General features: G+C 44.0%; 2 protein-coding genes across 3 annotated transcripts; both read left to right on the top strand.

The window, feature by feature from the left end:
• The first annotated feature begins 3,151 nt into the window (after nt 1-3,151).
• vps51 (VPS51 subunit of GARP complex) lies at nt 3,152-14,040 on the top strand. The gene is made up of 12 exons (XM_063202827.1): nt 3,152-3,477; nt 3,858-3,987; nt 5,071-5,217; nt 6,238-6,457; nt 7,378-7,924; nt 8,376-8,795; nt 9,147-9,362; nt 9,976-10,059; nt 10,566-10,700; nt 10,863-10,984; nt 11,516-11,603; nt 12,749-14,040. Exons 1-12 carry the CDS (start codon nt 3,283-3,285, stop codon nt 13,007-13,009), a joined length of 2,565 nt encoding a protein of 854 aa, XP_063058897.1. The 5' UTR covers nt 3,152-3,282; the 3' UTR covers nt 13,010-14,040.
• Nucleotides 14,041-14,611: 571 nt separating this feature from the next.
• Nucleotides 14,612-25,019, top strand: tm7sf2 (transmembrane 7 superfamily member 2). Of its 2 annotated transcripts, XM_063202809.1 has the most exons (12): nt 14,612-14,664; nt 15,103-15,223; nt 15,630-15,699; nt 15,935-16,131; nt 16,315-16,369; nt 16,463-16,657; nt 17,212-17,315; nt 23,289-23,408; nt 23,725-23,893; nt 24,102-24,182; nt 24,352-24,474; nt 24,737-25,019. In XM_063202809.1, the coding sequence occupies exons 3-12, from the start codon at nt 15,639-15,641 to the stop codon at nt 24,895-24,897; spliced, it is 1,266 nt and encodes a 421-aa protein (XP_063058879.1). In that variant the 5' UTR covers nt 14,612-14,664; nt 15,103-15,223; nt 15,630-15,638; the 3' UTR covers nt 24,898-25,019. The 2 variants fall into 2 exon arrangements, with proteins under 2 accessions (XP_063058879.1, XP_063058878.1); XM_063202808.1 differs by lacking the exons at nt 14,612-14,664; nt 15,103-15,223 and having other exon boundaries at nt 15,611-15,699.
• Nucleotides 25,020-25,181: the final 162 nt, after the last annotated feature.

Consider the following 25,181-nt stretch of genomic DNA (forward strand, 5'->3'; position numbering starts at 1 on the left):
CCAATATTTTGTTTGTTTGTTTGTTTTGTTCTGTCCTTGTCGTTGTTTTTGTTTGCTTCTCAATGGAGAAGACGTGGAATTATCATACATTGATTGAACTGCTAACTCCTTCATTGTAGGTCACGACGACACCACTTTTTTTTCCTGAAAGGGATCCTTGTATAAAGTAACTATGCCTTACATAGGTCAGCTCAGCTCAACAGAACAAGCCGATGAGTCAGGGTGAAACTGCATCTGAAAAACATATCCGTGATGAGGGTGACTTATCGCAGTCACAGATGTCCAACTCGCCAGATATTCAACTGTCTGTGGAGTGAAATAATTCTTATTTCCCGGTAGACATTTCATCCGAGATTCTTTAAGTGTATAGAGATATGCCAACATAATAGGCTTCTATGGGCAACTAACGCGACCAGGTTCCGGTCTGCCTAAAGGGCCGTGTCATAATGCTCCTACAATGGATAGAACAGTCCTTAGGTCTGCCTAGGTCTGCCTAAGGGGGGCCATAATAGAACCAGGAAACAATGGGCCAATGGAACCTCTCTCTCCCTACTCTCTCTGATTTCATCCTTCCTGAAATACTATATCCTCTATAGCAGCTGTCAAAAATGAACCGACAATGACCTTTTATGGCCGTTTCGCTACGAATGTAGTCGTCTGTTTTGTTACAGTCCGAATTATGCAACATCAGAGAGAGATGGAGCCGCAAGGCGTGCGGGATCTCTATCCTCCACCTCTCTGACCTCCTCCTCCCATCCGCACCAAAGTGAACTGTGCCTCCTGTTCTTGGCTGCATCCTACCTAAAGCTGCACTCTCAAGTCAGGTGACCTCTTATCATGGTAATCTTTCTATATATCCATACAAGATGGCAAACAATGACTTTGCGCAAGTCTACATTATAACTATACCGACCTTGGCCTACTACATCATGATTCAGTTACTCAAATGGGCTGTGTTGCATTTTCTAAATGTCATCATGGCTCTTGTAGAACAAAAAAAACAAAACCTCAGTCAAAAGTACTGTATTCCTTCCTGCTAACTGTAGGTTAAAATCATGGTGCACAGGTCTTTGTTAAGCCTATTCCAAACCGAAGGATGCAACACTCATACTCTTGTTATCTTTACATCCACAACTGCATGAATCGCCAAAATCCACCTTGTCATTTGTCTTTGCATGACCTCTAAGTGGAGCAAAAGGAGAAAAAAAAGGTTTCGTAGGTTTGCATGCACGTCGCTCACCCACACCGTAATGTCTTCAACCCCTTGTCACTGTTCCGACTTGGCTTGAGAAGGATGTAAGGCGTCGCGTACACTGCACTTCTCTTGTGGTACCTCTTCAACACTGTATATTACCTGCAGAACAACAATCCAATCATATCAGGTCTTGGCCATACTTGCATGTGCCAACATTTGAATGAGATTTTATGGAACCACACAGCTCCCCCAACTCGACTATGCTTTTTAAAAAAAAAGTGCCTTTTGTGTTCCTAACTAACTACAGCTGATGCCATGAACTCCGTTCAGATGAACCGTAAGCCTGTTGTTGTGTTGCGTTTTAATACATTTTCCCTTGTACGGTTTCCATTCATTCAATCATATTCTAGTTTTATACACTTGTGACTCAATAGAATTCAATAATTAATGTGCACTATCGAAGTCCAGTGACTGTCAGGTTTGTAAAAACAAAACAAAATACATTGATATGCAGCATATTCATTTTTTAATTTTGTACTAACAGTCTCACACTTCAAAGTATTACCTAATAATGTATTCTAGATTTTGTATAATGTTTATTTAAAAATAATAATGTCCATTATGTGGTTCTGATGCATTAAACAGAAATTTAAATAAAGTCATTTATTGGAAGTGATTTAAAATGTTCTACCTCTGCAAGTTGCATCTGCAGTTGGCATCCAGAGCATTAACTGCATTTAAAAAAAAAAAAAAAAGTTTCACATTTGTATCATTTAACGTTACTTATCAGAAAGGGTTTTTTTGGTTTTGTTTTCACTTTTCTATGCTTCATGAATATTTTCAAATCTGTAGTGGCATTACATCACATTACATTTGGCGGACACTTTGATCCAAAGCGACTTACAATCGAGGGCATGATCATAGCACACAAGACTTGCAGATACAGTACAGAGTGCACAGGAAATGAAATAGTTAATGTAACATCCTGACTATAAAATGAAAGATTACAATTTCTGTAATGGCTTGCAAGCAGGGCTTGACATTAACTTTTTGGCTTGCCAGCCACTGTGGCTAGTGGTTTTCTGGAGTCACTAGCCATCCAGCTATTCTACTAGCCACACATTTGATTTTTTTTTTTTATCATGATACTGTACGTCTAACCTCAGAATATGAGGTGCTAAAGCAAAAGGATGAGTGCACAGCTTTCTACGTGGAAATAAGTCAAACAAATAGAAACTGAGTAACTTAAGTACAAACAATTGATACACAAGGGGCAAATATCAGAATATAGGCTATTCTGTTATGTCATAATGTAACATAGAATAAGCTACCTGACAAAATGGCTAGTGACACTGAAATTACTACCAGCCACAGCCAAGTTTTACCAGCATTTGGCCGGTTGGCTGGTGCCAGTGCCAAGCCCTGCTTGCAAGTATCACATTTAGAGACGTTACACAACCTATGTTCGAAGTTGCAGCCTACTGGGGTGACCGACATTTAATTTATTGTGCGTAAATGGCAGATGAAAGATTTCACTGACTAAGCAATACTTTATTAATTTAGACAAATATTTATTATATATTACATAATTTATTTATCAGCCACGTTTCCATGGCAACCCTGAGGGGGGCCTGAGGCACCCCGGTTGAGAAACACTGAGCTAAAGGCACAGCCACAGAGAGTATCACTGCTTTATTAAATCCAGACAGTTAAACCCATGTGTACAGGTTCTTTATCCCAGTGTGCACCAAGGACAATAACAGTAGCTAGATACTACTAGAGATAGATCACAGCCCTTATAGAAAAGGCTTAAAGAATCTATATAGGCCTACAGAGATGCACCAGAGGTATGACCACAGCCCTTATGACCACAGACAAAACGGGCTTTTAGTTTGGAGGACTTCGTCATCTGAAATCCGATTTCCGGATTTTGGTCCCACCCTCACTTGTCATTTTGCTCCTCCAATCATAGGTGGTCTTCGTGTCCGATGAAAAATACAGGCTGCTAATGTTGTGAGTTGGCCAACTGGGTTGTTAATTTTCCTTCAATAACCTGACAGGCCATTACATTGAAACAAAATATCATTATGGAGACCAACGATGACACTACGACTGCCACTACGCCACCGGACTCCGAGCCGCAGCGTAAACGCAAAGCGCACGGATTGCTAAAGATGTACTACGGGCTAAATGATGAAGGAAAAGCATCAAACCAACCCGAATCTCTGGATCCCTGTGACATAAACGGGCCCCATTTCGATCCAGAGGTTTATCTCAACAAGGTGACTTTCGTTTCCATTGTGTCTCTACGTTGACGAAGTGCTGTTGGATCAAAATTGAATGAATTAAATGCTATTCAGACAGCTTCCTGGTTCTCTGTTTTGATTAGCATAGCATAGCTTTTACTGCTGACTTGCTGTTGGTGCATATTTCCTAAACGTTCAGTTTGCTGGTAGATAACATGACCAACACAGAATAGTGTAAACATTTGCACATTTCGTGGAATAATTTAACATGCCTGTAATCGCATGTCTCTATTCAGGTGCATATGTAGTATGGTGCATTCAGTAGTAAAATTATTTCACAATACTGATGAGTGACCACATCCCACAGCAGGCTGCAGGGCAGTCATTTTGTTTTATCCGTTCTATACTCCTTTCAGCTCCGAAAAGAGTGTTCTCTTGGCGAGCTCATGGACCAGGAGAGCTGCATGGTAAAGCAGATCCGCTCCCTGGACAGCGACATGCAGACCCTGGTGTATGAGAACTACAACAAGTTCATCTCAGCTACAGGTCAGTCCGTAGCAGAGAACCAAACCAAACACCAAGACCCACGTCATGCAATCAGGGGCGGAGCAGAGGGGGGGGGGCATAGGGGTCAGGAACCCCCGGCCTCACCACTTGGGGGGGCCCCCTGCCAGTGGCTTTCAATTGCCAAACATCTTTTAGGGGCCCCATTCTACGATATTTCGTGGTCCCAATGCCTCTGACACATCTCCCGCCCCCCCTGTCCCAATACCAGTGCTCCGCCCCTGCGTGCAATAGTATCTCTATTTGTTGTTCTGGTTCGGCCCAGTTGGAGCCCACACAATGCCTTTGGGTCAAAGATGGGCAAAATGGCATTGTCATTCTGTGTAACGGATACCTTCTGCTGACTGTAACAGTAAAATAACATGATTTCTAAATTGTTTCAAGTGAATGGATGACAGCCGAGGCTTTCATGAATTCACTGGAAAAAAATAAAATAAAAAGAGTCATGTTTTTTACAGTTACAGTCAGCAGAAGGCATCCGTTACACTGAATGACAATGCCATTTTGCACGTCTTTGACCCCCTTGCTTAGTTAGTTTAGCCCATGTACGGCCCAGCACGGGAGCCCATTGTAAACCCATGCAGACCAGAAATCCAACTGGCCCAAGTGAGATCCATATGAGCCCCAAACTGAACATGTCTGCTGGAAGAGCGCAAGCCAAACACCAAAAGCCAAGTCTTGCAACACTATCTATTTATCGTCCTGGTGGTCCCAAATATTTGGAGCTTCAGGACTTTTCAAGTCAAGTCAAGTCGGTTTTATTGTAAATTTCTTTACATGCGCTGGTCATACAAAGAATTGAAATTACGTTTCTTACTTTCCCATGCAGACAGTCATAGACTCTAGATTCTAGGTGTGGACATAGACAATTAGACATAGACAGTATACATACGTTACACTTAGAGTACCTATTGAGACTTTTGAAGTATGACCTCCAACCCATACCTTGCCATAGCAATCAAATGACAAAGTATGGGATTGGTGTCATAACTATGGATTGCCCATGACGTGTAATGCCTAATGCCATAACTATGTAATAATGCGATGCCTTTGCTCTCCTGATAGACACCATTCGGAAGATGAAGAATGATTTCAAGAAGATGGAGGACGAGATGGACTGCCTCTCGGCCAACATGTCGGCCATCACCGAGTTCAGCGCCAAGATCAGCGGGACTCTGCAGGACCAACACGCACAGATCACCAAGCTCTCTGGTAAACAAGCTGGGGATTGCCTTGACATGCAATCAAGTAAACTGGTAGAGCGCCCCCCCAGAAATGAGAAGGTTCATCTCAAAGGGCTATCCTTGTAAATACCAAATCAAAAATATGAAGTGACTAGCTGCATATTTGCTCCAGGGCTTGACATTGGCACCAGCCAACCGGCTAAAAATGGGTAAAACTTAGCTGGTGACAATTAACCCCCCTCTTTTGGAGACGGCTGTATTTGTGTGATATACTGCAGGTAGTTTCATTTGACACACCATGCCCATAACAACGATTATCAAATTGATGACCACCTGTGTGTGGGTCGGATATGGTGGGATGCTGTACATTGTAGGAGAACAGAGAGCCATTTGTTTTTAGAAGCAATCCTGCATCGCACCATTTTATTGTTCTCAAAAGCTGCTCTCTATCCTTTGCTTCTCCAGTACATACTAGCATCCTTATGTCTTTCTCTTGTATGCAAGTTGCGTAATGTCACTTCCTTGGTATGTACTAGTACATGAGTGCCTCCACCTAGTGCCTCTACTCAGTTTCATTTCACTGCAGAAACTAGAAATGGGCAGATGGATCAGGCTAAATAAAGCTTTGACTTTGACTTTGTAGGTGTCCACACACTGCTGTATAGGTTGTAGCAGGGCTCTAAATTAGCACCTGCCAACCGGCCAAATGCTGGTGAAAAGTCAGTTTGGCTGGTAGAAAAATAGCCACTTTGACCCATTAGTGAGTGTGTGTTTGAGATTGTCATCTACTAGCCATTTTAGCTGGTGATGAAAAAAGTTAATTTAGGGACCTGAGTTGAAGTATCCCTGATGCCTTGCATTTATAACACAGGTGTCCACACACTGCTGTATAGGCTGTAGTATCCCTGATGTCTTGCCTTTGTGCCGCAGGGGTCCACACACTGTTGTATAGGTTGTAGTATCACTCATGCCTTGCATTTGTGCGGTAGTTGTCCACACACTGCTGTATAGGCTGTAGTATCCCTGATGTCTTGCCTTTGTGCCGCAGGGGTCCACACGCTGTTGCGTAAGCTGCAGTTCCTCTTCGAGCTGCCGGCCCGGCTGAACAAGTGTCTGGAGCTGCAGGCCTACGCCCAGGCGGTCAGCTCCCACCGGCGCGCGCGCTGCGTGCTGCAGCAGTACAGCCACATGCCCTCCTTCAGGGGCATCCAGGACGACTGCAACACCATCATGGAGCAGCTGGCACAGCAGCTTCGCCAGAAGTTCAGGTCAGTGTCTGGTCGCAGTGACTGGGAACGTTGATGCACCTTACCATTTATGTCTGTATGTGCCAAATGATTTGAGGACCAGCTATAATCTCATACTTACCCTCGCAGGTTTTTTTGTCTTATTTTATGATGTTTCATGTTTATTATGCACATGAAAAAAAAAATCTGTGCTGGGAGCCGCTGTGGCGCAGTGCGCTAAGTCCCCACATTTGGGCTTGCATGCCCACCCACGGGGACCCCGGTTCGAGTCCGGCCGGGGTCATTTCCCGATCCTCCCCTGCCTCTCTGTCCCATTTGCTTCCTGTCACCATCTTCGACTGTCCTGTCAAATAAAGGCATAAAAGCCCCTAAAAAAAAAGAAAAATCTGTGCTAAGTGGAGCAAACACCAGTGTTGCTGAGTGGATGAGAACGAAGCTCCCAACACCAAAAGATTCCTAAATTCAACTTACCACCCTTCATTTCCCAATTTTTCTCTATGTGCGCGCACAGAGAAGTTCACATCACAGCGTATGTTATGGGATTTTTTCTATAATGCATAAAAATGGGCCCTGATGAAGGTCAATATGGCTGCAACGTGTAGACCCATGCATTTGTAAACAAGATTTTGTTAAACAGATTTGTTATTATTATATTATATTAGATATTATATTAAAGACTTTTTAGATTCAAATTGCTCAGATTGCTCTTTCCTCCCTTTTTGGACTTTGCCTTCACCCGGTACAGATGAGCACCTGAGTAACATTGATCGCACAGTTTCCTGAGACCTCTACGCTTTTTGTGTCCTCTCAAAAATATGCGTTTGTTTTTGTACTCTTATCCATAAGGTACCTCTTTGTTACTTCTTTGATGTATAATTTTTGAAAAAATATAATAAAAAGACAATCACAAAAAAAGAATATGCGTTTGTTTCATTTCTCAGGGACGGCGGCTCCAACGCGAAGGACCTGTCCGAGTGCGTGGAGCTGCTGCTGCAGCTGGACGAGCCGGCGGAGGAGCTCTGCGACAAGTTCCTCAGCCACGCCCAGTCCCGCCTGGAGGCAGACCTGCAGAGCCTGGAGGCAGAGCTGCGCGACGCACCCGTCTCCCCTGCTGGAGGACCAACAACAACAACAACAACAACAACAACAGACACAGCCGCTGCGGCTGTAAAGAAGGCAGCCTCCTCCGTGTCATCAGGGGCCGGCTCCCCCAGCGACGCCTCCATGATGCCTCCGCCGGCGTCCCCCAACCCCTTCCTCTCCACCGCCTCCAAGAGCGACATCCTGGAGTTCATAGACCGGGGCTGTAATGAGTTTGTCAGCAGCCTCTGTCTGGTCATCGCCTCGTACCAGGAGCTCTTCACCAACCGCCCGCAGGAGGGGGAGCTGGCCTCCAAGAACATCCCCGAGATGGCCAGCAGGAAGCTGCACGCCTTTGTGGACGCGCTGGCCGCTCGGTACTTCTCCCTGGTGGAGAGGAGGATCCAGGTACAGTATTTGCAAGCATTTTATGTCCTCTGTTGTTTGTAATATTGTGGTGGCTTTGAGTTTGTCTGTCTGTGTAGTTGTGCCCTTGAGCTCCATGTCTACCAAAGGAGACTTTAGCTTTGGATTTATTGTACTGTATGTGGCCAATGGTGTTTGGGGTGCTATGTGTCTACATGTACAGTACATATGTGAGTCTGCTCAGGATGCAAAACATTCAGTGTAATCTGACCTTACAAGGAGGGCTCTAAATTAACACCAGCCAACTGGCTAAATGCTGGTGACATTTCAGTTTGGCTGGTAGAAAAGACCAACTTTCTTGACACTTTGACCCATTAGTGAGTGTAAGTTTGGCTAGTAGAATTAGCATCTACTAGACATTTTGGCTGGTGATAAAAAAGTTAATTTATAGCCCTGCTTACAAGTGTTATCATCATATCGTATCATACCGCAGGAGGAGAAGGGTGTCGGGGACAACTCGCTGCTGGTGCGGGCCCTGGACCGCTTCCACCGGCGCCTGCAGGCCGTGTCCAAGCTGCTGCCCGGGTCGGCGGTGCCCAGCCAGGGCACGGAGATAGTGGTGCGGGCGGCCCGGGAGAGGATCAAGCAGTACCTCTCGGCCCTGCAGAGCTTTTACATGGACAGCCTGACCGACGTGAGGCAGGCCCTGGCCGCGCCGCGCCTCTCCGGTGGTGCTGGTGGTGGTGGTGGTGGTGGTGGAGGGGGAGGCGGTGGGAAGGACGCCCCTCCTAACCTGCCCGACCTCCTGGCTTCGTTCTCGGCCTCCATATTGAATCAGATCAAGACGGTGCTGGCCTCCGTGCATCTGTTCACCGCCAAGGACATCACCTTCTCCAACAAGCCTTACTTCAAGGTCAGTGCAGTGCACGGAACTGGCTTATAATATCTCGTTGAATGATCAGTTAAAGACTTTTTTTTTGTTGTTTTCTGACCTTGGCATCAATACCCAACAAATACTAAGTACTAAAAATAATACCAATAGTAATTTAGTGCAGTGCCATTAATAAAATGACTTTTATGAAGCTGTCTTGGATGAATGGAAAACATTTCAGTTTTCAGTGTTTTATAGGAGATCTGATGTTTCTCAAATGGACTACCAAACAAAAATGTACACAAATAGACGGCCAAATGTAACTAAATCTGTTATTATTTTGTGTCTGTCTGTGTGTGTGTGTGTGTCTGTGTGTGCGTGTGTGTGTCTCAGGGGGAGTTCTGCAGTCAGGGCGTGCGTGAGAGCCTGGTGGTGAACTTCATTAAGTTTGTGTGCCAGTCGTCTCGTCAGTTCTGCGAGAGCACTGGGGAGCGAGGAGGCTCCACTCCGCCCGCCCTGCTCCTGCTGCTCTCGCGCCTCTGCCTGGACTACGAGACCTCCACCATCTCATACATACTCACGCTGACGGACGAGCAATTCCTGGTGCAGGTGAGATAGCCTGACTTTTCATTTCCATTTCTCCGTCAATGAATTTTCATTTCCTGTCCTCGGTCAATGAGAGATAAGCTAAGACTAGAAAACCGTAGATGAAAGCAATTTTTGCAATATGAATGCAACAATATGCATGCCGTATGTACGATGCATTTTATCTGCTAAGCCAGGGGTTCTCCAAACCCCTAATAAAATGTGAGGATAACATTTTCCAAGGACCCCCTCATAATACCGCCTCATAAGTTTTTTTGTGAAATGTGCATCTATAACGGAGGTTAACTAGCAGAGTTAGCGTGGAACGTTAGTAAATCTCCTTCCCGAAAAACCTCATACAGTGTCGATGCCGCTGGACTGGAGGACTGGTCCCATTTACGGACCATTGTAGTTGATGAGGTGACAGGTTCGCGTCCCAGAGGGGGACGGACTGTGCAGGAACACTTCCGTCACACATCTAATGCTGTAGCTGCATTGAAGCAAACTTTAACAGACCACCTGACAAGGCGCAGGGGTCCCCCTGAGCCCACTTTGAGAGCCTGTGCTAAGGTGTATTTCATATTGTTCAGTAATGAGTTTTTGAGTATTGATGAAATGCTAATGCTTCCTCCTCCAGCACCACTCCCCTGTGACTGCAGTGACGGCTCTGTGTGCTGAAGCCAGAGAGGCAGCCCAGAAACTTCTGAATCACTACGTGAAGGTATTACCATTGCTTCCAGTCATCTTTTTTATTACGTTTGCGTGTGTGTGTCTGCGCGTATGTGTGCGCACTTCCCACGTGAACCCTGGACAATTTGCGCCGTATAGCAGCCTCCAGAGCTGGTGTGTGAATGTGGAAATGAGTATGTATGTGTATTTTGGAGGTACTTTGAGTCATCTTCATAGTTGTGATGCTGCGCTATATGAAAGCTTAATGAAATACTAATAATAAATACAAATTGTATTGTCTTGTATTGTACTGTTCAACGATACACACAGCAGACTGAAAAGGCCGAGAAACAATCCTTTACCTTTATGATGGAAAAAGTCTTCTCGTTTTGGGTATTGTGAGAATAAACTCTCTGTAAATGTAGTACTAACTATATTAAACAAGAATCCTGTCACAAACATTCATTGTAATGCAATAGAATACATTTTTGTTTTTCAGTCTTTAAGATGGCCTCTGCTCAATAATCTTGTGTCAATGTTGTGCTGTGCGTGTGTCAGGTCCAGGGATTGATCATCTCCCAGATGTTGAGGAAGAGTGTGGAGACCAGAGACTGGGTCAACACTATCGAGCCCAGGAACGTGCGAGCTGTAATGAAGAGAGTTGTGGAAGACACCACATCCATAGACGTCCAGGTAAATAGCGTTTAACGTTTAAAGTCAAATGGTCACACCTAAATTGCCTATTCTATTTTATGACATGTCACATTGTGTTGTTCCATAGAGGTGGAATGTGTGTTTGACCTACCAGTTTTACTGTATAAATAAAACATATGTTGCTTGTCTCTTTTTTTCTAGGTGGGCCTTCTTTATGAAGAAGGGGTGAGGAAAGCCCACAGCAGCGACTCCAGTAAGAGGACCTTCTCTGTCTACAGCAGCTCAAGACAGCAAGTCCGCTACGCACCCAGCTACACTCCAAGGTGATCTAAACTAAAGCAGTTGGGGACCACCGGGGGGTATTAGGTGGGCCACAGGGCATATTAGGTGGGCCACAGCAGGTTGGCAGGAAAAAACAATAAGTAATTGGAATAACTAAGTACACCAAAATGAACCAAAAATAAGATGAACGATATTCCCTTTAGTTAAGAACTGAATTATTATAATCGGCATACTGCATCTCTGAACATTACTACGGTACTACTGTTGTTATTATTGTATGTATGTATGTATTGTATGCTTAGAAAAAATGATGTTGCACGACCCATGTAAGAAGGTATTAACGGTATATGGGGGGTCAAGTCAGGGTTAAGTTTGGGAACCCCCTGCACTAAAGAGTATTTATCGTATGCATCACACTAGAACTACCTTTTTTAATGACGTCTGACCCAGACATACCCACTCTGACGTAGTGGACATGATGCAACTCAAATCAGATAAAGCACTAAGGATTTGAATTCCGAGTTGCTTTGAGTGGTCAGCTGTTTGACACTGTGTTCTTCTTGTGTTTCCAGTGCTCCCATGGACACCAACCTCTTGAGTAACATCCACAAGCTTTTCTCTGAAAGGATCGACATCTTCAGTCCAGTGGAGTTCAATAAGGTAAAGAGAAACGTGATAAAGGGCTACAGCCCAGGATCATGTAGTGTAAACAAGCTTGCTTTGTTTATGGAGAGACATTATTATTACCTTGCATCATGATTAACCAAATTAAATGCATAAAAGAACGTAAAACTTGAAGTGCATCAAAGAACTTCAAAGAACACAATCGACTTCAGGAGGAAAGAACACCAGTTTGAAACCATTAACATCAACGGTGAGACAGTGGAGAGGGTGAGAGACTTTAAATTCCTTGGCGTTACCATCTCAGAGGACCTCACCTGGGACAGTCACACACAGCGCATTGTTAAAAAAAGCCAGCAACGTCTGTACCACCTCAGACGATTGAGGAAGTTTAGGATGAGACCCAAGATCCTGAGGTCGTTTTACAGAGGCACCATCGAGAGCATTCTGACGGGGACCATTACTGCATGGTATGGGAACTGCTCTCAAGCCAACAGGAGAGCTCTACAGAGGGTTGTGCGTACAGCTCAGAATATATGCGGCTGTGACTTACCATCCATACTGGAGCTATTTGAGGGAAGGAGCATCAGGAAGGCAAAGAAAATCTTGGCTGATCCTAGTCACCCCAACCATGGACTGTTTACTATGTTACCATCTGGGAAACGGTACAGAAGCCTGAAATCTCATACTACCAGACTCCAAAGTAGTTTCTTCCACCAAGCAATAAGATTACTGAATTCATGCTGAAGACAACAAGGCACTTTCTTTGCACTTCCCCCCGCCCCCTCTTTTTTATTTTTATTTTTTAAATCTTTTTGAGGACACAAGAAAAACACAACAATTTTTACTCTTTATAGGCTTCAAACCTATAATAAGACGTAATAAACTAATCTTGAATCTTGAATCTTGAAAAGTGACATGTGTATTACTGGCGGTAGCGTCACTCTTGTAACTTACAGTAGTAGTAGTGTCATGAGATTCTAATTTTTTATAGCACATTATCAAACATAATTGTCATTCAATGTGCTAAAGATTAGAGAAAGAGTCGAAAAAAAACAACATTAAAACATTTCAATTTCATTTCAGTACATTTCAATACAACAGTTGAATTCTTCAGCTAATTGCAATAATTGCTGTCAATGTTGCGCTTCCTTCCTTATGTCTTGTGATTTCCCCTCGCTCAGGTGTCGGTCCTGACGGGCATCATCAAGATCAGCCTGAAGACCTTCCTGGAGTGTGTGCGTCTGCGCACCTTCGGCCGCTACGGCCTGCAGCAGATCCAGGTGGACTGCCACTACCTGCAGATGTACCTCTGGCGCTTCGTCTCGGACGAGAACCTGGTGCACTTCCTGCTGGACGAGATTGTGGGCAGCGCGGCCCACCGCTGCCTGGACCCCGCGCCCATGGAGCAGAGCGTCATCGAGGTCATCTGCGAGAGAGGCTAGAGGTCAGGACAGACTTTAATCCAGGCAACGATGACCCTGCACACTCATGCTGTTTTCAGAGCAACTAGAGCAGTGCTGGGGCCCATTCTCGCACCGTTAGCATTCAGAACCAAAGTGTATACTGGTCTGTGTACTGAACTGCTGGTGACCACTTGTTACCCCGAGGCACTTTCTGACATCTATGTTGTCGTCACCGTTCACAGAGAAAAAAACAAACAAGTATTTTCCAGTTCTCAGCGTGTACCAACTTTCTGATTCCCCAACAGTCACTCACAACACTTATAGAAGTCGCTTCAAGATAAAGTGCGGGAGCGGGAATCTTGCACTGACATGGTTCTCTGTCGGCCTGAATAGTTATGGGGGGGTGGCGTCCGCGCAAATGTCTTATCCTGAGCGTATCGCTCGGTGCGTAATTCCAAGCGCAGTATAATGAAAAGGAAGAAAGGAGTCGCACACTGGAGCTGAATGCAGAATTAAAAACTGTATTAAACAAAGCCGAAAAAAGTAAATAAAACCGACAGACAGGGGACAAACGTTTCTGATGATGGGCTAGATCCGAAATGTTTGTCCCTTGTCTGTCGGTTTTATTTACTTTTTTTCGGCTTTGTTTAATACAATCTCTGTCAGCCTGAGATGTTAACTGAGGAAGGGCCGTGGTGGACCTTGTCTGTGTGCTGGTCATCGTTGTCTGCTTGAGATGCCGACTTCACCTGCCTGCAGCTGTTTTAACTTTATGGATGTGTGGTAATCGACTGAGAGACTGTAATTCACCAGCTGCTGAGTAAAAAACGCTACATCCATTTTCTCTCTGACCACTGGAATGAACTTTGTGACTGAGCATTTTACTTGTGAAGGAAGATGAAGTACAGGTCATTATTATGATTCCTATTAATGTGTAAGATGGCTTGATTTGTTGTATGTATGTATGTATGTATGTATGTATGTGTGTATGTATGTATGTATGTATGTATGTATGTATGTATGTATGTATGTATGTGATGGATAAAATAAAACTGATAATGTGTCACTCACTCTTGTGTTCTTCACTGTAACATGAATCAAACATTTTGTTTTTCTATATCTTAAAGAGCAAGAAGTTCTTGTTAAGAATGAGATGGCCTAGGGCTGATGATATGTATCGGCAGTCTATTATACTTAACCAACATGTCATGCAAGAGGGTCTCTCTCCATCCATGAACAGAAAAGGTATAAGTCAAATAAGAAATATATATTTTTTTCATACTTTTTTATTATTCTAAATATTTCTAATTAGATGCAGGCACTCTCATGGTTGTTACTCAAGTTCCCTGAGTGCTACCTATAGGTGCTACTTTAAACCTGGGGTGGTTGGGAGTGGTGGACTTCAGGAATAGCTCCTCATCCTAGTGGTCTTCGCTGCCCCCAGGATGGTGTGTCAGAGTGTGTGTTAAACAGAAAATATTTATTTCAGGCCATGAACGCTTGAATATAGTCTGGTACAGACAGTGGATTTGTAGACTGAAAAGTCCTGGGCCGGAATTGTCGGTGGAATTTTGGAGTGTTGCCTTTTCAAGTATCTGGCTGTTTGTTTACAAACAATATGTGTGGTGGGGAAGTAGTCTTGGACGACAGCTGTACGTGAAACTGCGAGCAAAATGAGGACCTGGCAGGTTAAGGTATGTTGCATGACGCATTAGTTAAACTGAAATAACCCTTTCCTGAAAAGAAAACAAATGTAGCCTTTGAATAAGTCTTGGGTTCACATGCGTAAAACGTAAAATAACGCATAATGCAGTATTTTATTCCGTTGACTGACGGCGTTATTCATAACTAACATGACGTGTCTCAATAAAATAAGCACGGTCCTTATCAATGGAACATAAGTTAAGCATATAGGTTTGTAATGTTAGAAATTATGAAATAAATATGGAAATACAGACCTTCCCACCGACCAATACCCGATAGCGTGTGTTGACGCATACGGAAATAGAACTGGCCTGCCATTGGCCTTCCCGAACTGAAGGACGGTCCTTTTCCAGTGTGAAGCACCAATTGGTCTGCTAATCCGCTCTCCACTCTCTTCAGATAACCTTACTTTAATGTCATTGGTTTAGACGCGAGTCTTCAGAAGAGGAGTGTTTGGGGAGGTCCTTGACGCACGCTTGTCTCGCTCTCGCCCATAATCTTTCGCATCTTTATTGTTGTTCAACTACAGTTGTAGTATTTGGGGAGACGGTAAGTTGCTAATTGCACATCATATTTTGTAAAATTTTGTCAGTGTTGAACCGTACACATACCAATGCATTTTACAGAATAATGCAAAATGCTTAGATAATATGAATTATCTTTAATGCAGTGGCATAGCCCGTCTGCCGCATCACTGGGGCAGGTTGTGTTGTCCTGTTTACCTAAAATAAATATAGTTGTAGTCCACCAGAAATGCCATGGTAACATTTACAGTCTAATTTCTGTATTGTCTGTAATGATGGCGCTGGTATTTAGCCAATTGGTTGTATAATAGTTATAACATCAAGTTAGGTAAACTCCGGGAGTCAAAGTTCTCCGTTGCCCATTTCCTCATCACTTGTATGTAACACGGCTGCTCCTCTCTGCTTGGGTTACCTGGTGTCCTATATTGCAGACGATCAGCATGAGCTCAGGAAAACAAAAACCTCACCGGACGACGGAGAGGGAATTCGGTGGAGTTCTTGGTAAGAATGAAGCGTAAAATCAGCTGCTCTGTGTCTATTATGTCTGTGAACAGCTACATTGTATGTGCAAGAGTAGCCTATTCCATTTAGAGACTGGGGGCACGACTAAAACAGAGACTACACACAGAGACCCTTAATCATCAAGAGTTGTGATACACAGTGAGATGTCTCTCCTGAGTGTACTCCATCCTCAATTGTCTACCTTTAATTCTCACCTCTTTGGTCACTCCTGTAGGTGCCACCTGTATCCCCGTCTTCCTGCCCCTGACTGTGCTCTACCTGCTGAGCGTGTGTCGGTCCCCCTCAGCCAGTGTGCTGCAGTGGCCCCCTCCTCTGCCCCATGCCTCCTTCCTCTGGGAGCCTGTGGCCCTGGCTATTGTGCTCGGCTGGATGCTCCTGCAAAGCTTCCTCTACCTTCTACCTATTGGAACGGTACAGTAAAATGAGTTCTGACATTTAGAACAGCTGACTTTTTCCATACATTTCCCTTTGTTGTCTCCGCCCACTAGGGTATTAAAGTAAAGCAATGGAATGGTTGTGTGTGCCTACTGCTTTTATATAAAACCTGACTATTGGTCTGATGATGTGTGGTGTATTGCTTGTTTGTTTCGGCAGGTATCTGAGGGGTTAGTGCTTAGAGATGGTTCAAGGCTGAAGTATCCTGTTAATGGTATGACACAGCAATTACATTTAGCTCTTAAGTTGCTTATTGCTGTGTTTTTCTTAGCCTCATATGTTTTTCCCGATTGTGATGTCCTTGCAGGTTTTTCTGCGCTGTGCTGCAGTGCAGTTCTAGTTGGTCTGGGCCTGTGGTTGGGCATGCCGCTGGCGTTTCTCTTTGAGCTCATCATCCCTCTGGCCGTGGCCGCCATCGCACTGTCATACCTCCTCGCCATCTACCTCTACATCCGCTCCTTCTGGGCACCTGCTCACGCGCTGGCATTGGGTGGGAACTCAGGTAAGATAATGTGAATGAAGAAATATTGGTTACGTTAAGTTAGATGTATTTCCCTGTATTGTCTTAACTGACACAATTGTTTTGAATTAAGTAATAATTAGCAAAAGAAATGTGCCCACATATACACTTGAGTGACATAATATTCTATAATAAGTTGGAAAGAGTTGGTAAAATGTATATTACACAGTAATTACACTTGTGATACTTTGATAATGTATCATAATCGGGTTCTTCTTTTCTTCTTTTTATTTTACATAGCAGCAGAAGTGTAGCACTGCTGCTATGTAAAAAATAAAAAAATAAAAAGAAGAAAATAAGAACCCGAGTGCGATCCACTTTCTCACCTTCTAAGTTATTCAACTGGAGACGCACCACACGGAAGAGTGCGGTGTATCTGAACTACTATAATGTATCATAATAACACAGACCAGAAACTATTCAATTAATCTTACTAACTGGGACGATCAGTACCAGTCTGTAAGAACTGGGTTGAATTACGTCGGAATGCAAGTATACATGATGTACAATACAATGGTCTCTACATTTCCATCCAGGCAATCCCCTGTATGATTTCTTCATGGGACGCGAGCTGAACCCCCGCATTGCTGGCTTCGACCTCAAGTACTTCTGTGAGCTGAGGCCTGGCTTGATTGGCTGGGTGAGTTGTTTGTACAGCGAGGTCATCCCTGCACCTCAGCCTCGACAGCGACCTTTGTCTGTGCACAGAACAGTCGGCCATAAATGTATAAATGAGCTGAACCGGACAAATAATTGTGCATAATGTCAGTGGGGCGGCTCCATTGATATTTTTATAATTCAGTTAGAGGTGTTCGATCAATTGGACGGCACACATTGTGGAGGCTACCCTGTAAGCCTCGGCCTGGACTGCAGGTGTTCTCAACGCGCAGCAAACATGGAATGTCCAGCCAAAAAAATCCCTTTGGGGTTGTTCCCCGTTTATTGCAAAACTTTAATTTAATATAAAAACTAGATCACCTCTGTGCTGTTGTGCTGTGCTGTATTAAAATAGATATATCACATTCGGCTGGCACACGGCAACGGTAAGAACCGTGTGTTCCCCAGTCCAAGCCGTCATTAGCCCCTAATCATGGGCACCTGTATTTCTACCTGTGACTAAGTGAGCTACCATAACAGTGAAGTGCTCCCCCAAGTGGCTAAATCTAAAACTACGCTAAAACCTACCTATAGGTGAGAATAAAATGGCTCCTACACCCCGGCCCCTAATTATGAGTGAATACTAAACCATAATTACCCAATTAAAACTAAGGAGCCATTTGTGCAGAGCTAATCTTAAGTGACACATTTCTTATACTAAATCTTCTTGATGCAGCCAGGTCATCGTCATCTGGTCATGTAGTCGTCTGGTCATCTCGGGTCTTGGGACTTTGGTCTTCAGCTTCTATGAAGAGGCATGACTGGGTGGTTGGCCAGTTCTTACTCTTCACTGGACTGGATGCACATGTCCCCTCGTCTTGAGATGCTTGCCCTCCGTCCCTTCTGCCACGAGCCTCCTGTAGCGCCTGGATCCATTCCGGGGACGTCATCAATGGGAAACTTCCTCCAGGTCTCATTCGTGTTGGTCCCTTCTGGTCAGCCGCAGCCTGGTCCTCTTGGTCACCAACCTTTAATTTCTCTTTCCACAGCTCAGGAGGGTTAATGAACTTTCTCTTCTGTAACACACTTAAAACCAGGTCTCTTAATCTGACATTCAATTCAAAACGTATCTTTAATTCTTTAAAATCAGAAAAGTAATTAAAAGACAATTGTGTTGCCTGCATTGGGTTGTGAGGAATGAACGCATTCGGCTGTGGTTCTCTTTCCACTTCAGGGTTCGCAGAGATCAGAGGCTGAGCCATGATGGTAGTAGGACCCTCTTCTTCCTCCTTCACTCTGGACATCCCCTCTGGCCGGTTCAGCTTTGCGTCAGTCACTCCGCCCTGTACAACCTTTGTGGATTCACTGGTAACAATAGATAGACATGGGTTATCAGCAGTATTCTTTAAAACATTCATGCCTGTCTGGAAGACTGATTCCTGTGGATGGAGGTCAGGCTGCAGTTCCTTTCCTGGAATCTCCTCTGCTCGGACAGGATTGCCTGCAAGGGTCACATCTGCAGTTCTAAAAGGTAAGTCAGAACAGTTATGATTTTCATGGTGATGGGCATTCTTGACAATTGGCTTGGGTTTTGCAACTACCAGTTTCTGTGGCTTAGAGACTGAGATCCTATTGGCTGTGTGGGCAGGAGAACCACACCTGCCTTTACCTTCATTGCCTCTCAGTAGACCACCCACGACCCACCCCACTAGGGTCCTGTATGCCCAAGGTCCTTCACCTTGACTATTAATTATTTCCCATGGTTCCATGAGCTTTGGGGCATTGGTCCCTATGAGCAATTCCACCCCTGCATCAAGACTGGGAATGTTGATGCCTTTCAGATATGGCCATTTCTTCAACACCTTTTCAGTGAGAAAGTTGCTTCTTCCCACAGGCATTGTTTTCTGTGTAAAAACTTCAGGCAAATCCATAAATTCGTCTCCTGTCATACTAGGAATTTGGTGGCCATTGATTGAGAAAGAAGTGACTGCTTTTTCCTGGCCAAGTGGGCGAAGAAGAAAGTCTGTTTTGGCACCTGAAGCATTCAGCTCTCTCAAAAGATGTTCAGTACAGAAAGAGGCTCAGCTCCCAGGGTCAAGGAAAGCGTTATGTGTGATCACGCGACTCCCAGACTTCACCTGTACAGGAACAATGGACATGATCTGCTCATCTTCCCCGGCCCCAGTATGGCCACACGTCTACAACGACACAAGTGCATTAGTGATGGAAACATTTGGAGCTTTAGGTTCAACATGCAGCACTGTTGGATGGCTTTTCTTGCATATATCACAGGCCAGAGGACCATCACAGAAGGTACTTATGTGACCTGGCATGAGGCAGCGGAAGCAGAGTCTATTTTCTTTCAAAGCATCAAGTTTTTCTCTATGTGTCATTTTCTCAAGAGCAGAGCAGTTCACTATTGAGTGCTGACCTTTACACACAAAGCATGTTTCACAGTGGTACATCTGTGCAGATGGCCCTCCATGTTGATGTTGGGGTGCTGATGGATTTGGCGGTCGGACAGCATCGACTGCGGCAACAGTGACATGTCTGCTTCCTGGTGGCCCAGCCTTGGACTTAAAGGGTGGTGGTGGTGGTGTACCCTGCAAGTCTCCAAAGAGAGGGTCAGACAGAATCTTCACCTGGCGTTCGATGAAGATCACAAAGTCGGAGAACCTAGCCCTGGAACCACGCCTCTCCTGGAGTTCCCATGCGCTTGTCCTCCACTTTTCCCTCATCTTGTATGGCAACTTTGTCATCATCAGTCGAAGATTAGACGGGACGTTCATCTCCTCCAGGTGCTGTAAATCCTCCATCACATTACAGCAGTCTCTTAGAAAGATGGAAAAAGATTGTAGGGCAGTAACATCGTCAGTTTTCATCACTGGCCATTGCATCGCCTTGTCAATATACGCCGCAGCAATTCTCATTTCATTACCAAAATGTTCCTTTAAAAGATTTTTTAGCCCTATAGTAGCCTTGCCCGTGAGCCATGTTAAAGCAGCTCCTAACCAATTCTCTTGGCTGCCCTCTAGTGTATTGGTCAAGGTAATAAAGACATTCTTCTTTGTCATTAGTCCTCTTTTCGATGGCTTGCTCAAATGCTCTTATGAATGCAGCATATTTCAAAGGGTCTCCATCATACTCAGCAATCACTCTAAGGTGGGAGAGAGAGGCTAAAGCTTGATTTTTAACTAGCTGGGCCGTGATGTCATTCTGGCGTTGCATAAGGTCATACACAGTAGGTGGAGGTTTAGGCCTACCAGAGGACACAGCATGGCTTGCCTGTGTCAGAGGGGGTGCCTTCCTGTGTGTTGAGGACAGCTGATGTTGCACTGGAGCAGGGTTGGTGTTCTGCAGCCCATGGATGCTCACTGATGCTCCAGGTCTACCTGATGGTATCTGTGACACTGGAGGAAAAGGGTCACTAGGCCCGGAAGAAGAATGGGCTTGAGGCAGATGGTTGTCTTTAGGCTGCACAACCGGTGGTACTGCATTGTCCTGCTTAAACAAAACAGATTTAGATGGGACAGAATGGTCAGACCGCCTCAATTCTGCATGAAGATAAGCATTCATTGCATCCTCCCCATTCCCATCATCATCATCATCATCATCATCATCATCATCCTCATAAACATCATCTTCATTTTCAAGGACAGACAACTTAGCTGTAGCAGCTTCCAATTTTGTCTCCATTTCCAGCTGTTCTTTCCTTCTTTTCAGCTTTGCACTCTGCATTTGAAGAGCTTCTTCCTCTGTTTCCATGTCGTGCATCTTCTTTAAAGCAGCAGCAGATTTTAACAAAGCAGCCCTATCAGCTTTAGCCTTTAGACAAAAAGAAGCAATACTGGAAGACTTTGAACATACAGATGATTGGCCTTTATGTCTGAACCTTTTACTTGAGACATTAGAAATGCTGTCATCAGGATTTACTTCAGGCAATTCATGGGCATTAGGAAGGTGGGACTGATCCTCAGAAACAGCACCAGCCAGCCACAGGCGCACATGATCTTCAAATTTACTGATTTCCTTTGTTTTTTCCACAAGCCATTTTTGCTGTGTTTGAAACTCAGGCTCTGGCATTGGCATCTCCATTAGTGTATTTTGGGTTTCAATTACCTCTTTGCACAAAACAGAAAATTCATTTAAATATTTCTTTATGTCACTGATTGTATGAATTGTCACCTTTACAGACAAGAGCTCATTTATCCTTCGTTTTGCTTTTCCAGCAATGTGTGAGTTTTGACTTACGATTTTTTTGCAGGTTGTCACACACCCATTAAAAACCCTTTTGGTGTTAATTTCTTTACACGTTTTTCTGTTTCATCTTCAGTGAATTGCTTGGGCCCGTCGGTACACTCTGTTGTGAGCGCGCCGTAGCCTCGCCCGACTTTTCTTTTTCTTCACTCATGTTGCGCACAAGCACCACTGGATAAAAATCACACTTCAAAAATAATGCAGCAACAATCGATAGTAGGCCTACAGTCAGTGTAGCCAATTAAACTTCAAGACCCTTTGTGGAGGTGACACACATGGGTATTTAAAACAGCAGCACGGCACAGCACTTAAATCAAAGTTTTTCTTTGTTTGTTGTCTTTTTTCCTTGTAAAAAGTCCACATTGAACAGTAACAAAACAGATTAAGATTTCAGCAGCACAGCATACAGGAATTTCACTCACGGCAGTCCATCAATGCCCAGGGCACCACACAGGTAAGCAAGCCGTTTTCCAATTACGGTTACTCACGTCCAATCTGTGCAAGTTTGTTGGAGGCGCGGATAATCCAAACTTTTCCAATAGCTGGAATCCTCTTGATGTCCACAGCGTTTTCAGTAAAATATCCTTTGTTTGTCCTGTTTCCAGTGTTTATTTCCTTTATGTCGATAATCCTTTGTTCTCAACAGTTCCACTCCATTGAAATTGGGGATGGTTCTTACTTTGTGGAGGCTACCCTGTAAGCCTAGGCCTGGACTGCAGGTGTTCTCAACGCGCAGCAAACTTGGAATGTCCAGCCAAAAAATCCCTTTGGGGTTGTTCCCCGTTTATTGCAAAACTTTAATTTAATATAAAAACTAGATCACCTCTGTGCTGTTGTGCTGTGCTGTATTAAAATAGATATATCACATTCGGCTGGCACACGGCAACGGTAAGAACCGTGTGTTCCCCAGTCCAAGCCGTCATTAGCCCCTAATCATGGGCACCTGTATTTCTACCTGTGACTAAGTGAGCTACCATAACAGTGAAGTGCTCCCCCAAGTGGCTAAATCTAAAACTACGCTAAAACCTACCTATAGGTGAGAATAAAATGGCTCCTACACATGGCATTCTCAGATTTGTTTGTCAGGTTGCCATTTCTGAATGGATAGTGCCATTATATAACGGAATAGCTAGGTCAAGATCATATCTAGGTCATAAAAATACTCAAATTTTCCACTTAAATTGAAATCCACTCCTAATCCAATTCCACAGTTAAATATTGGAATGATTAATATGTGTTTCAAACTCCAAGGGCAAGCTGCAGTTAAGTCTGTTTAGTTTCATATTTGCAAAACAACTCAGACATAGTTATTTTTTATGATTGTGTTGCCGTTGTGTCGCCAATTATAGGGGTGTGTGATTAATCAGGCAAGTTGATAGAGAAGAGATACGCTGTTTGTTACGGCAGGTTAGATAACACATAAGTGGATTTGGATCCGTTTTGTAATGATGATAAAGATGAGATAAGTATGGCGGCCTTGTTTGCATAAGCTCAGGGTCACTAGCTCACTATGCCAGGAAACATTGTTTTCCTCTGATGTGCGGTGGTTATAAAAATAAAAAAAAGACTGATGTGAGGCCTAGTAAGAAGGTCCTGGATTTCTTCAAATGACCAAGTTCCAAGATGTCTTGGTATTGCAGAGCAGGTGTTTCTCAGTGCGATGAAGATTGAGTGGCTAACTGTGGTAACGGCAGACCTGACCCAGAAATGTGGTGACTCCATTGATTTTGTGTGTGTGTCTGTCTGTGTGTGTGTGCAGCTGGTTCTGAATCTAGGCATGCTGATGAAAGAGGTGGAGTTGAGGGGATCTCCATCGGTTGCCATGCTACTGGTTAACTGCTTCCAGCTGCTCTATGTCACTGACGCTCTATGGAACGAGGTAAGGAGATCTATCTCAATGAGGAGTATCTCTATTTTAATCCATTATGTTACGTAGCCTTTAACACCTCACACATTCATGTATTATTTCTGCTGTTGTATAGTAAGCACAACACTGTGGACTATCTATTTCTAATTTAATATTGTTCCAAGTTATGGTGTTTTTCATCATGTGGATAAAATCTATTCAATTATTTCTATTGAGCAATTGCTGTACATTGTCATTTCTACAGCAACATTTTGTTCTCCCTCTTGTGTTACCCAAAATAGTTTTCCCAAAATGTACTCGTTTTTTGCTTATCTTGTGCCACTTGCAGGAAGCCATCCTGACAACCATGGACATAGTGCATGATGGCTTTGGCTTCATGCTGGCCTTCGGGGACTTGGCCTGGGTGCCTTTCACGTACGGGCTGCAGGCCATTTTCCTGGTGGCACACCCACAGACATTGAGCCCACTGGGAGCAGCTGGAATAATCCTACTAAATGGTACTGTAAAAGAATTTGGTCTTGCATTTTTTTTTAAATACTGTTAAACGTTGCTTTTGATTACAGACAGATATTTGCGGTTTAATAAAAAGTTACATTTTCAGCTAAATTTTGAAGGTTTTTTAGATTACACATAATAAAATGAATATTGAACATTACGTTGAACAGATGAGGTGTCTTAACTGCTCATTTGTGTTGTCCACACCAGGGCTTGGCTATTACATCTTTAGACGATCAAATTCCCAAAAGAATCAGTTCAGACGTGACCCAAACCATTCATCTGTGGCCAGTGAGTTACAAATTGTTTTCCCAATTTCTATCAATCCATTTATTTTCTTGTGTTCCACTTCCAGGCACACCATGCATGTGATGTGTGTTCATGTTTTCATGACAACGTGCACTACAATGCCTTGAGTAACTATGAACAGAATGGAAATGTGTCCTGTGAATTCTTCTAGACTTGGAGACCATCCCCACGGCAACAGGGAAACGGCTGTTGGTTTCAGGCTGGTGGGGCTTCGTCCGCCATCCAAACTACCTTGGTGACATTCTAATGGCCTTGGCGTGGTCTTTGCCTTGCGGTGAGTTTTAGATTTCCATTTTATCCCATGTGAGAGTGACTTAAAACGAGTATGTCATCACTAAAGATGTTCGCAATGTTCATGTCAGTGAGATAACCTGATTTAGCTGGAGGAGTTTTCTGTGTACTATAGCATTGATTTTTCATATGTTCTACAAAGCCAAAAGATATTTTGTCAAAATATTGTTTTAATGTCTGGCCTCTCTTCCTTGACGTAACAACTAAAAATAACTTAAAATATGTTGTCTTTTTCTGCCCCTCAGGATTCTCACACATCGTACCGTACTTCTACGTAATCTACTTCTCCATTCTGCTCATCCACCGGGAGGATCGGGACGAGAGGCAGTGCAGGGCAAAGTACGGCCTGGCCTGGGACACATACTGCAAGAGGGTGCCGTACAGGATCATCCCCTATGTGTACTAAGCATGGAGACAGCTTCGGGAAACGTGCTTAGGAAGAACTTCTGACACAGCAGCAGAGACTGAGTCAGCAAAACGGGGGTCTAATATGACGTTTGCCTCTAAAAAAAAAATGGAACAATTTGTGAAGCTGTCTCCAAATCAATACATCTCTATGGTTATTGCTTTGGGGGCAAATAAGGACTCACTTATGGAACCTGAAATGTGAACAAAAAGGGCTACATGCCACCTGAATGTACAGTGAAGGGAACTGCAGCTATCCTTGCAAGGACTACTCGTAGAGATTGT

The sequence above is a fragment of the Engraulis encrasicolus genome, chromosome 7 (assembly GCF_034702125.1).
Source record: "Engraulis encrasicolus isolate BLACKSEA-1 chromosome 7, IST_EnEncr_1.0, whole genome shotgun sequence".
Classification (NCBI taxonomy): domain Eukaryota; kingdom Metazoa; phylum Chordata; class Actinopteri; order Clupeiformes; family Engraulidae; genus Engraulis; species Engraulis encrasicolus.

Excerpts from the sequence above, each read along its gene's own strand:
- tm7sf2 (XM_063202809.1), top strand. The coding sequence starts at position 15,639 with ATGAGCTCAGGAAAACAAAAACCTCACCGGACGACGGAGAGGGAATTC. Across the intron at positions 16,132-16,314 it reads ACCTTCTACCTATTGGAACG|GTATCTGAGGGGTTAGTGCT; the intron begins GTACAGTAAAAT and ends TTGTTTCGGCAG. Across the intron at positions 24,183-24,351 it reads AAACCATTCATCTGTGGCCA|ACTTGGAGACCATCCCCACG; the intron begins GTGAGTTACAAA and ends GAATTCTTCTAG.
- vps51 (XM_063202827.1), top strand. The coding sequence starts at position 3,283 with ATGGAGACCAACGATGACACTACGACTGCCACTACGCCACCGGACTCC. Across the intron at positions 3,988-5,070 it reads CAAGTTCATCTCAGCTACAG|ACACCATTCGGAAGATGAAG; the intron begins GTCAGTCCGTAG and ends CTCTCCTGATAG. Across the intron at positions 9,363-9,975 it reads ACGAGCAATTCCTGGTGCAG|CACCACTCCCCTGTGACTGC; the intron begins GTGAGATAGCCT and ends TTCCTCCTCCAG.